The 13,027-nt window shown below is 42.2% G+C and overlaps 1 protein-coding gene across 1 annotated transcript; it reads right to left on the bottom strand.

The window, feature by feature from the left end:
* Positions 1 to 528: 528 nt before the first annotated feature.
* On the bottom strand, positions 529 to 1,476 carry LOC121158942 (olfactory receptor 5B17-like). The gene has a single exon (XM_040983939.1). It carries the CDS (start codon positions 1,474 to 1,476, stop codon positions 529 to 531), a length of 948 nt encoding a protein of 315 aa, XP_040839873.1.
* Positions 1,477 to 13,027: the final 11,551 nt, after the last annotated feature.

The following is a 13,027-nucleotide window of genomic DNA, read 5'->3' as shown; positions in this document are numbered from 1 at the left end:
GATATTCATACATGAGCATGCTTCTTTTTCGAAGTAAGTCCATAATGGCTGACATAATACCACATACACTTGCTGGGTTACTTATATCTGGATAAAATGTTCAATAAAAATGCACACACTTCATTAAATGAACTAAACAGACATTGATCTTATATATTCACATTAATCCATTTCCGCATCCAAGAAAGTACTTTCTGCTTTATCCACGAAGAATAAACCTATCATTTAGTTATTTCATTAAATAAAGCTCTACGATTGAAAAAAATATCATGTTACAGATGAAGAACCCAACTTTGAGGCAGGTGAATATTTAGATTTTCACTCAAGGTGAGTGACAGATCATGGATATGCTTGGTGACGAGCCTGTGAAGATGTTGAAAATGGTACAAGAAGACTGTAGTCATGAAACTAATCCCAACTCTAAACTCCCCAAATTGCCACACATTTGTCTATCTCAATGTCCAAAGGCCATGAACATTTAGCTTACTCTGTTGAGTAGACAAGCGTATCGGTGTAAATTCTACAATATCAAAAAGCTGAATTGAGAGGGTGTTTTACCTTCTCCATAACCTTCTTGAATGCGCACTTAACCTCTCGATTTCTCAGACTGTACACTATAGGGTTCAGCATGGGGATGATCATGGTATAGAACACGGATTCCACCTTATCTTGGTCCATGGAATGACTGGAACTGGGCTGTAAGTACATGATGATGACAGTCCCATAAAATATAGACACAGCAGTGAGGTGAGAAGCACAGGTCAACAAAGCCTTCTGGTATCCCTCTCCTGAGTGCTTCTTAAAGATGGTGATGAATATGAACAGATAGGAAATTAGAATAATTAGAAGGGCAAAAAAGATATTAAAACTTGAGAGAAGAAAAAATATCAGTTCGTTGATGTGTTTGTCAGAGCAAGTCAGAGTCATGATTGCTGGGATGTCACAGAAAAAGTGATGGATTACGTTGGACTTACAAAAGGACAGACAAAATGTGTCTGCAACATCAACAACAGCAGTCAGAATGCCAAAGACATAACAACATATGATGAGACGGGTACAGGCATTGGCTGTCATGATGGTGGGGTAGTGGAGGGGTTTACACACTGCTGCATAGCGGTCATAGGCCATTGAGGCCAAGAGGTAGTTTTCCACAGTGATAAATAGTAAAAAAAAGAACATTTGAGCAACACATGCATTGTAGGAGATGACCTTGTAGGAACCGACAAGGAACCCATCTATGACTTTTGGAGTGATTGTTGAGGAGTAACAGAAGTCCACCAGAGACAGATTACTGAGGAAAAAGTACATGGGGTTGTGGAGGCGTGAGTCCAGCAGGATCAGCAGAACCATTCCCAGGTTCCCAATCACAGTGAGGAGGTAGACGAGGGTGAACGTTACCAAGAGTGGAACCTGCATCTCTGGGGCATCCGTTAGTCCCAGCAGGATGAACTCGCTCACCTCCGTGATGTTCTCCATGGACGTGGTGCCTTGTAGCAAAGGAGAAGAAACATGCTGAGGAACAAAGAGCTGAGTCACAGACTGAAATGTACAGGAAATACTGGTTGAAGCAATAATTCAATCTTCAACCTTCTTCATCCCTGAAACAAGGAGTGACAGTGCACCTTAGTTAATAACTGCCAAAAAAAAGTCATAAACATGTGAGGAGGAAGTATCATCATGACTGATTTTCCCAAGTATGTAATGTTGTATGTGTGCAAACCTACTTTCAGAAAATTTGAAGTATTGTCAATGGTCACATACTTAAATTGAATGCACCTTCCAAATGAGATCTAACAATTTTGCTCCTATATTTCACACATGTGAGACACTATTTATCTATAAGATCATGATGTTAGCTATCATGACCATTTTATGTAGAGAAACCATTGGGTGTAAAAGAGATTAATAGTCATTGTAAGGTGTATAGCAGCCAGTTCTGTGTATAAACTAAAATTGAAATGTCAATGAAGTAGTCATAGGATCTTGTTAAGAATTAGCGTTTTTTAACATATTGATTACTCAATACCATGGAAATTAATTCCATAATGTTGTAAATTGTTGTTGATGTTTTGTTGGGGCTATCAATTGATCCAGATAATATTCTGCCAGCTCAACCTTCAGACCAGCTATGGTCTCCCCAAGAAACCATTGAATTTATCTGGACAACTTGATGCTGGACTCTATGCTTGGTACATGTATGCAAAGAAAGAATCTTGACTTAATTTGAACTGTCATACTGCAACAAGGTGGAGGGATCCACCATGGCAGGAGGTATAGAGGGGTTGGGAAATCCCAGAGCCTATGAAGCTGTGTCATATAATGCAACGTAATTAATAAAAACTGAGATTTATCAGAGATTAATTAAAAGAGATTAATTTGTGAATTTTTATGGAAGTATTGTTTGCAAAAGTCAATAAATAAGAATTCATCTTAATTTTATTCACTATAACTCTAACCAATGCATCAATTCTTCAACGTCTAAGGCCTAGAGTTGTATGCTTGAATAATTTGCAAATAAATGCATCGTAGATGGCAGAAGGATAAACGCAGCATGGGAGATCTGGACAGCCAGAAATCAGTTAGAAACTAAGGTGTCGCATTGATTGTAAAATCTACAGATTGGGAAGAAGTGAATTTGCATCCATCCTACAATCCCTATTCTTAACTACCTGATATACATTGTCCTAAACTAAGCTCCTTGAATTTTATTATATTCATCCACAAGGTTAAGGTGGTGCTGGAAATTGCTCCAAGGATGATTCTGAGAGTGAAGAGAATTCATGCATAAACACACACAGTGGGTGTTGCCTACAATCCGAATGCCTGCAAGCTGCATTATTTTGAACATGCAGCAAGTTTCTTGCATTGGCTTTGTCTTTTCTCACACCCTATTGCTGCTACTTCTCATTCTGTTCTTCATCTCATATATGAGGGTCTGCATCAGATCTTTTTCTGAGGACTTAAGAAACTTAGAGACCTCTTTTGCTTAGTAACTTAAGATTCACATTTAGGCTTGTGCTGGACATATGCCCCTTCGAACTCTGACTCCTTCTTTTTACTCTACTTGGCTGCATCACAGACAGTGAGAGCTGAAAATTCACAGCCTGACAGTGACACAAATGTGCAGATCACTTTCATTAGTGAGCACAGTATTTCAAATCATTGTATTAGTATTGGAGCCTTGGGGAAAAGCATACATTTTTTAATAGCCACTGCTTACTTCCTTCATCCTGGTCTCTAAATAGAGTAAACGCACTCCTCAATTTCACAGGTACCTGCACAGTAATAAACTGATCCCAAGATGAAGGTACAATAAGTCCAAAATGAGCTCAATACATGGAATAGCATCTGTTTATCATCCATTTATGCTAGCTTCCCTCAAATGTGCTCATAGTACTTCAATCATTCTAAGCTGGATGATGCAAGAGAGTATTACAGCACAGATTACTAGCTTGGAATAAGATTAAAATTAAAAAGCTCACAACCAGCAACCCTAGAGAAAGAGAGAGAAAGAAAGGGAGCAAGAGAGAGAGAGAGAAGATAGGTGGCAATTTGAGAGAAAGAGAGAAAGGAAGAAACATTTAAAAAGATATCTTTGAAAAAGAATGGATGAACAATTCTGAAATCTGTCTTCTACTAAAAGAGCATAAATTCAGCACCATCAAAATCACTCTTTTGAGCCAATGAATTCACTATTTTACATGCCTAAATTACATTATTTGTTTCTTCAATTAAACAACGTATCTGCTTAACATTTTAGTATATAACTTATGTGTGCATCTAAATGTGTCTATTAACATGTAAATACATGAAGATACAAACTTTATTCCTTGTGCCTATGTTGATTAATATTTCCCTTTTCGGCATTTCGAAATTCTGAATCAGTTTCTTTTGTCATGTGAGGCAGCGTATACACAGACTCCAGCAATTACAGCGAAGGTGCTGTGACAGTGGTCATTATTCAGGCCAGGACAGCAGGTATGAAAACATCATAGCATATGTAGCTCGTTTGCAGCAAAAGAGACTGTTGAAATCGACACACATCAAGATTGCATGCCCATTCTGAAATTAAGAAACTTGAAATGAGGTTTAGATGGAGATATAAAAGTATCTAAGTGAAAATGCCTTCAATATCTCCCGAGAGGAATAGTAGCTTAATCGTACAGTCAGTTTGTTTCACAGCAGATACACACACAATAAGTAGAGGAACAGCCAGGGGGAAATGTACAGTGAATCTCCACGTACATATGTATAAAGTGCACTTTCACTTATAAAGGAAGGATTTGGGAGTCTATGTAACTCTCTAAAAGTCATAATAGATCTAGCACAACAGATTCAAAAATTGAAATTTGTTTCAATACTTCCATTCACCGGGGTTTACATACCGTATATCAGTGTTCTACAGGAACTATTCGTGAGTGACACTTGGAGAATGAAAGGGAGAAGCAGGAAGCCTGTTGGTAATTTTATGCTGAATTTTCTGGAGTCTCATCTGCAGTTTTAACCACTTTGGTGAACTTCTCTTTAATGACAGACTAACATGCATTGAATAGGGTGAGTTTCCAACCTCAACATTCAGAGCAGGACCTTGGTTCTTGCTGTCCAGGAGGGCAGCATACCATGGAATGAATACTTAATGACTGTTCGTCTTTCTAAATAAAGTGCATTTGTGTTTGAAGTTCATGTGTCAAGAAAACATGCTCAACCTCATCTGAGTTCAAACATTTCTAGAAGATGAAGCTGCCTTACCGCTTCAACATCAATTACATGTTCCAGAACCGGTGTGTATGGTAGAGTGGAGAGGCTTACCTTGTCCCTTGTAAAGGAGACACAACCCTGAATCATGAGACCAACGTCAGAAAGTTATCCTCTTCACACATCTTCCTTCTTCTTTCTGCTGATCACATGTTCCAAACACCCTGAGGCATGGGAAAATGGAAAGAAGATGGTAATATAAGTTTAAGCACCCTCTCTCTTACAATATGGACTTTACGAGGTGCTGGAAAGGGTTATTCAGCTGAACTGGGTTTGCTGATTTGTGACAGAAATGACAATAGTAATTCTCCTGAGTGCATTGGTGAATTGTGTACAGCGATTGAAAATGTTACAAGACCTTAGTCAAGGGGTACCTTTTTACTAGAACCCAATATTGTCTTGACTGCAGTGTGTTTCACCTGAACAAGTTTTCAGAGTCACTGCCAACACTCAGTTTGTGGATAGGTTGCTGTGTTAACAGCATGCCAAGAAATGATGGCCAGAGCCCCTGTGGCACCGGGCATCTCTAAAAGAGTGTCATGCTTAATCACTGTGGGATTTCTGAGCCAGATGAAAATTGTGCAGGTTTTGAGCTCTCAGGGGAATGGGGTCCTGTGAGGTCCAACACCTCTCATGCCTCATATCCAGGTAAGAAGCAATTAAGCTGCAAGGAGAGGCACAGCGTTGTGTGTTGATTGGCACACACAAGTCTTGGCAGCACTTGTTTCTCTTCTTGTCTCACTTTTTAGTATGGGGCCATCTGCATACACCAAGAAAGTGTTGCTTCATTGATTCACATTCATTATCATTGCTGATGCTGGAATGTATTCTCAAAAATCTATTTTGCTCTCTACCTAATATATATATATTTTTTTTAGCTTTTGCATTCCTTTAGGTGTCATAACTAAGTATTAGTTTACTAGAAATATTGCAAAATTTCTAAAGGCTAGCCCTATGCGCTTTTTATTATTATTTTCATTCTTTTATATATTTTTCTTTATTATTACACTGTATATATACAACTATGTACTTCATAAAAACATTTCAGTAAATGCTGGAGTCCATATGTGACACCTTTGCCATACGTCTAGTGACATCATAGCCAATATCATACCATGAAGATTTTGTGCTGACACTGGTGCTAACAAACCTATGGTACTATGGTTGTATGAAAGTGTAGTACATCCAGGACACAGCATTGTGGCCTAGATGCTAAAGAATTTGCCAAAACGCACCAGGGTCATCACATATGGCCCCCGGTTCTAGTTCTAGAAGCCCCGCTTCATACCCAACTCCTCTTGTGGCCTGGGAAAGCAGAAGAAACTGTCCAAAGCCTTGAGACCCTGCACCCATGTGGAAGACCAAGAGGAGGTTCCTGGCTCCTGGCTTTGCATTGGCTTGGCACTACCCGTTTGGTCACTTGGCAGGTGAATCATTGGACTGAACATCTTCCTCTCTGTCTCTCTTCCTCCTGTACATTTGATTTTCCAATAAAAATAAATAAAATAAATAAATCCTCTTGAAAAAGTGTACACATGCGATCATGTACAGTACATCATGCTCAATGATATAAATGACTGTTCCTAGTTTATTAATTAATTTTAATATGGTTTATGATACTTTGAATGTGCTCCTTTGACTGTAAACAGTGTGCCATAGTCGTGCACCCTGTGTTTACCAAATTTCTCAATTCCCTCAAGAGCCACAGTTCGTCTCTGACATATGTTATGTAGGCATGTGCAAGCACACTTCCTTGATGTCATCACAATGATAGCATCACCAAAAACATTGCTCAAAATGTAGGTCTATCACTTCTCAGAACGTGTTCCTATCCTTATATAACACACAACTACACATATGTTTCCGTGCATCTGTCATGTCTCATAGAGATATTGTACAGAATGGGAGAAAATATTTGCAGACTGCATATGGAAGGACTGAAACAATAATAAAAAGGGCAAGCAATCCAACTGAAAAATAGATGAAAGATCTGACTAGACATGCCTCAAAAGAAAGCACACAAATGATCCATAGCTCGATGCATAAGTGTTCAACATCCCGAATCAGCAGGGGTAGCCAAACAAGAACTACACAGCACTTCACTCTGGCTAGAATATCTAATATTGAACATATTGAAATATTGAAGATTTTAAGTTCCAATGAGGATGTGGAGAAGTGAAACACACAGTGTTGGTGGTTGTCAATTAGGACAGTCCTATAGCTCATATACAATAAGTTTAATATTTATTTCATAACAAGTACTCAACATTTATACTGCTACCATACCTAAATGCCTGCTACAATTATTTCACACTGGTACTTCTGTGAAGTGATGAATACAACAGTGAAAATGGAAAATATAGTAATACTAAAAAGCACAATAAAACTCATTAAAGTCATTGATGATTGAGAGAGTGAAGGGAAAAATTAAAAGGTAAATGTCAAGCTGTGGAAATAATCAAACCATTTAGAAAACTCCCAGGACATTCACTCCAAAAATACGTTAAGGCTTTGCTTCTTCAGTAATGTACCAGGATTGAACACAAAACCTAAGTGATTAGCAGTTAGATAAACACAGTCTTGGGAACACTGCTACAACTCTTTGAATTCTGATTTCATACTCTGCAAAAACCCAGTTCCCAATTGTATTGCAAATGGGTGAATTAACCTCACCAGAAACAGCTCAGGGAGAAAGCTGACCTATTAGTGACAGAAATATGTACAGTGTATGTTAGCTGAAAGGTTACAAAATAAAGAAAACTGTACAAACCACTAGAGAGATGTCCTGTCTGTGGCTGCACTCCCAAATGGCCTAGAGCCAGACCATGCAGGAGCCAGGAGCTGGGAATTCCACCTCTTTCTTTCCAGCAGGTAGCAGAGGCCCAAGGACTCTGCTGTCTTGTACTCCCTTTCCAGGCACACGAAACCAAGATCTGGACTGGAAGTGAGCAGTGAGTGACACAAACAGACACGTCCACATGAGATCCCTAAACCACGAGCAGCAACTGGACTTGATGCATCAAAAAATCAACCCCGGGCTTTTCCTTTCTGTGGATGTTGCTGTTGCTGCTGTCGCTGTTGTTTGTTGAATCTTTATTTATTAGAGACTTAAAGCTTTTCGCAATAATGTAAAAAGAAAGTTAACTTAAATAAACTACTAAATTAAAACGTAAATAGTCATTTCTTATCTATCATCAAAAAACTTGATGGTAGACCCTCTCCTTCAGAAATAATAACTACATAACTGTCAATAAGCTTTTCATTGAAGTCCTGAGGTTCTGAATTAAAAGCATGAAGAATGGACATTTTAGTAGTATATTTTTTAAGATATTTTTTTATTACAAAGTCAGACGTACAGAGAGGAGAAGCGATAGAGAGGAAGATCTTCTGTCCGATGACTCACTCCACAAGTGAGTTCAATGCAACACTCCTGAGCAGATCCGGTGCCAGGAGCCAGGAACTTCTTCAAGGTCTCCAACATGGGTACAGGATCTCAAACTTTAGGCTGTCTTGACTGCTTCCCAGAACACAAGCAGGGAACTGGATGGGAAGTGGAGCTGTCAGGATTAGAACCGGCCCCCATATGGAATTCCAGCGTGTTCAAGGCAAGGACATTAGCCGGTAGGCCACGCCACCAGGCACTTTAGTAGTATATTAAATGTGCCATGTTTAGTACTGAACGAATTCACTGTTTTCAATGCTCATCATTCACAGTTAGAATCTTTTTCAGTTAACCATGCAGCATGTGTATGAAGTAATTTTATATGTAAGACAGCTGTAGGATTTGTATTAAAATCACAATCATAATCACAGATGCTGAGGGTTTAGTAAATTATATTTATTTGTTGTGTTACTTACCAGTTAATCAGATATGATTTCTATGTAACATCATGACATCATTTCATTTGTCTACTTAATGGTGAATTTCTATGAAATTATGTCATCCAAAAGTGAGGAGGTTAAGAATGTGGTAGGCCCTGCCATGATAGTCTAGTAGTGAATTCCTCTCTGGGCCGTGCTAGGATCCCATATGTGCTCCGGTTCATGTTCTGGCTGCTCCACCTTCCATACATGTGGCCCAGAAAGCAGTGGAGGATGGCCCGAGGCCCTGAGACCTGTAGCCACGTGGAGGACCTAAAAACTCCTTACTTCTGGTTTCAGATCAGCTCAATTCCAGCCATTGTGACTGCATGGGGAATGAACCAGCTGGTGCAGAGTAATTCTTTCTGTCTCTTTCTCTTTGTATATCTGACTTTGAAAACCAAAAATGTGTGGGCCACGGGACAGGGCATCTCATGCCTAGATCCCACACACCAGCCACTATGTGCACATGGTGAGCTTTCCCCAGGCCTACCTGGGCCCTGGGAGCTGCTTCCTTGGGGATGAGAACACCAAGGCAGTATGTCTCTGTGACATGGTAGGTCCGGGGCCCACCCACAGCCCTCATTGGGCATTGAATGGGATTTGGGATTGGCGTGACATTGGGCCTGGTGTTTTTACTTTCAGCAGTCTCCCGGCTGCTGGTGGGCTGCAGGACAGGGCATCTCATGCCTAGATCCCACACGCCAGCCACCATGTGTACCTGGGGAGCTGTCCCCAGGTGGCCAGTGCACCATTTGGTGCAGGCTCTGCCTGCTGGCAGGCCAGCCCAGGAGCTCTGTGGTTTTGGGTCTTTGAATCGCTGCTTAGGTAGATCCCGGTTGAACCCACTGTGCTTCTAAGGTGTGAGTCAATCCCAAAGATTCCCAATGACAGTAACTCTTCCTTTGAAGAACCTGTAATAACTTAACATTGCGGAGCAAAGAACACCAGTTCATGCAAAAGCTAAGGCTCGGGGCTTGTCCAGCAAAATATCCTATGACCTGACATGATGATGGATCAGCAGACTGGTCACATTAGGCAGGGCCATGACATTAACCAGCACTCGAGAACCATGTTCTGGGGTATATTCTGTTGGGGATGTGTGGGCCACCCCCTGTGGAAATTCTAGCCCCACTGGTTAGCTCAACAGTTTGGGTGGTGATGGACTAAGCCAGGTGTGACCAAGGAGCCTGCCATCAATCACAGGTAAAGGAACCCACAACAGTCTGGACTGGTCAAGGCACCATCACCCAAATGTGCATCCTGAATACGGTGTGGGGTGGGCTGGGCTGAAACATTTACCAGCTCATGCATGGTCAAATGGAAGGCCAGACTGCACCGGACACTGACCTAAATGCCAATGGCATGTATGAGAACTGGGCCTGGGAGTGGATCAAGTGGAGGAACTTGGGAAATGCCCATGGCAAGTCACAGCTCCCACTGGTGAACACGTGGTCCAGACCTGGGGGTCAGACAAGCTGGGCAAAGTAGCTCCAACAGCTGCCTAATGTGCCAGTTGGTAATGGAATGGGGTGGACTGGGCAGGACTGAGCAAACCTTAACGCACAAGCAAAACTAGAAACCAGCATAGAAGCCAACAGGTCATGCTGAGCTAGGCTCTTGCACCTACTGGTCTGCATGACCCAGGAACGCTAAGCTACAGTGTCTAAGGCAGAGGCCGGGATAGGTGAGGCGCTGTGCCAACCTGAGTCAGAGCAACCACTGGCATGCATGTGATCTATTTCTGGGAACAGACCTGGTTGGGGAGCAAGGGACCAGCTTAACTGGGTTGAGGTTCTCACCAATGGGAGCATGGGCTGGAATCGGGGCTGCGTTCTGATCTGGAAACGGTTGTAGTCTCCCTTGGCACAAGTGTGGACTGGATGCACCAGGCCAGGCCAGACCCCAACACCCTCTGATGTCCTGAAGGACCAGGGTAGATGTGGGACGAACTAGGCTAGGTCTCTACCCCTACTGAGCCATGTGTGAGCCCTGCTGGGTTTGGACGAGCCATGGCTGGGCTGAAACATCCAACAGCAAGAACCATATTGGGTTGAAGGCCAGTCAAGAAAAGCCACTGTTTCTGCTAGGACAGGAGGTTGACTGAGTAAGGCTGGCTCATGGACCCACTGGTATGCATCAAATCTGGCATTGGAAAGGTTCTGATGGAGGAGCCTGGATAACTCCTCTGGCAAGACACAGTCCCTGCAGATAAGCGCAAGGTGCATGATAGGAAACAGCCCAGAATAGGCCATGGAAAGTTTCCCACTGGCATGCATTTGTCATGGGTTGGGGGCAGACCAGGCTGAATAAGTTCACGTCATCCACTGGCAAATCTGAATACCAGAACAGAGTGTGGGTCGAGCCAGGATTGGATACAACAAAAACCAGTACACGATACAGAATGCCAAGGGGAGGTTGCCTGTACCAGATGTGACTGCAGCACCCAACCAGTACACATGTGAGAACCAGGAAGGGAGGAGGAGGGAGTGCACAGGGGGAATAACAGGGTGTGAGTCTCCTTGCCAGACAACTACTCCCACTGGAGAGTGTGGGCTGGGGTGAGGGCAGACCAGACTAAGCAGGGCTACAACACCTGTGGGCCTCATGTGGACTAGAGCAAGGAAAGGCCAGGCTGAGCTGATATTTCTGACTGGTGCTAACAAAAATTAGAGTGGGTAAGGGTTGTTTCGGCTTAGCCATAGCATCAGCTGGCACAAGCTGGCACTGGGAGCTAATTCTGTCAAGTCAAACCACAGAACCACATGAAGAGTGCATAATCTGGGAGTGGGAGAGGCCTGGGAGGGAAATAGTGGGCTCCCCCCTCTTGGCTTGCCACTCCCACAGGAAGGCATGAAAACTAGGACAGGGGCTTGGGTGGCTAAACAGAGAGACACTCAACATCCATGAGGGCTGGATAGTTGAGCTGGCTAGATAGAACTAAGCTTCAATACCCATTGACATGTATGAGAGCCAAAAGAGATGTGGGACAGACTGGACTAGTCTGCTACACATTCTAGCCAATCAGGGTAGGGGGCGGGCCTGGTGGGGGTTATTGTGTGTCACTCTGATGGGTTGCAGCTCCCACTGGTTTATCAGAGTGCCAAGTATGTGCTGGGCAGAACCAGGCTGGACTGCAACACCCATTGGTTCCAGTGGAAGTCGGGGCTGAAAACAGAACCAACCCAGCAATTGCAACCACCAGCTGATTGGGGCCATGGATTGTGCCGGGCCCTGTGCTTGCTAGAACACACAAGAATCTGGTCTGGGAATACCTCAAAGTTTCTTTGGGGATCTCCCCAATTGAAATGCCAGATTCAGAACCATAACCAAGGAAAGACAGAACAAGTCAATCAACCACCTCAGCTATTTGTTTACAGCAAAATACTGGGCAAATGGAGACTCTATGATGGATCAGTAGATTCTTCAATGACCTCATCGTGCTTGGAGTGGCGAGATTGCAGCCAATCATAACTGGTGAACTATCAAAACCACTTGAACAATTATCTCAAAGCATGCCCCACTCCTGGACTTGGAGTTGGTGGGAAACTGGGTGAGGCTTCTCCCTTGATATGCCCCTTTGCCTCAGATGCATGAAGGAAACAATGTGGAAATAATAGTCTTACCCCTCCATTATACCCCTTGAACCTTTTTCCCTAATTAGCTATGTGAAGATTGTCAAAAACATAATAAAAAAAAATGAAAATGCATCTTTACCAAATCAAATATTGCAAGAATATTTCAGAAAAGCAGGAGGATGACGGCCTCTTAAAATACATACTGAAAAGTTTGTATTAATATTTATTTAGTCTCACCATTAGTAGCTTGACATATTGGTCCCATTCATATACATGTATTTATGGAGAGTATCCCATGGGCTAACCATCTTTTAGGCACTAAAACTCATGTAACACACAGAATCAACATCTGATAAGCAGGTATTTTTATTCAGATGTGATTTTTAAACCTGGAGAGATGTTCTACTTATCTTAAGATTTGTTTGACATTGAGTTGGATACCCAGGGTTTGGAGAAAGCAGTTTGGAGAACTGTAAGGGAGGAAGGATTTTTCAGGAACGGGCAGAAGTATTTGAGAATCCTGAGAAATCTTGGAGTCAGTACTGGGTGAATGTTTGGGATTCTACCCCTCGGTCATTTCCAGTGTTTATAGCTCACTATCATGCACACAGTACTTTCTGGATTTATTTTAATGTTCAATACAGAGTTGCAAAATGTGGATAAAGCTACTTTTCACACAGATCTTTCGTGCAGGTAGAGAATATGCATGAACAGGTGAGCAAATATGTGCCAGAAGTAAATATGGATGACTGACATGAAGACGGCAAGCAGCCTGAGGATCAGAGGTGTGAGGAAGGCAGGAATGATATTAGGAAAAAGTTCAAAGAAATTCC

Source organism: Ochotona curzoniae, unplaced genomic scaffold (genome assembly GCF_017591425.1).
Source record: "Ochotona curzoniae isolate NIBS_2020 unplaced genomic scaffold, NIBS_Ocur_1.0 contig_4005, whole genome shotgun sequence".
Taxonomy (NCBI): Eukaryota; Metazoa; Chordata; class Mammalia; order Lagomorpha; family Ochotonidae; genus Ochotona; species Ochotona curzoniae.
Note: the sequence above shows the minus strand (reverse complement) of the source record. Positions and strands in the feature narration are given on the sequence as shown.

Bases quoted from the DNA above. Each gene is read 5' to 3' on its own strand.
- LOC121158942 (XM_040983939.1), bottom strand. From the start codon at position 1,476: ATGGAGAACATCACGGAGGTGAGCGAGTTCATCCTGCTGGGACTAACG.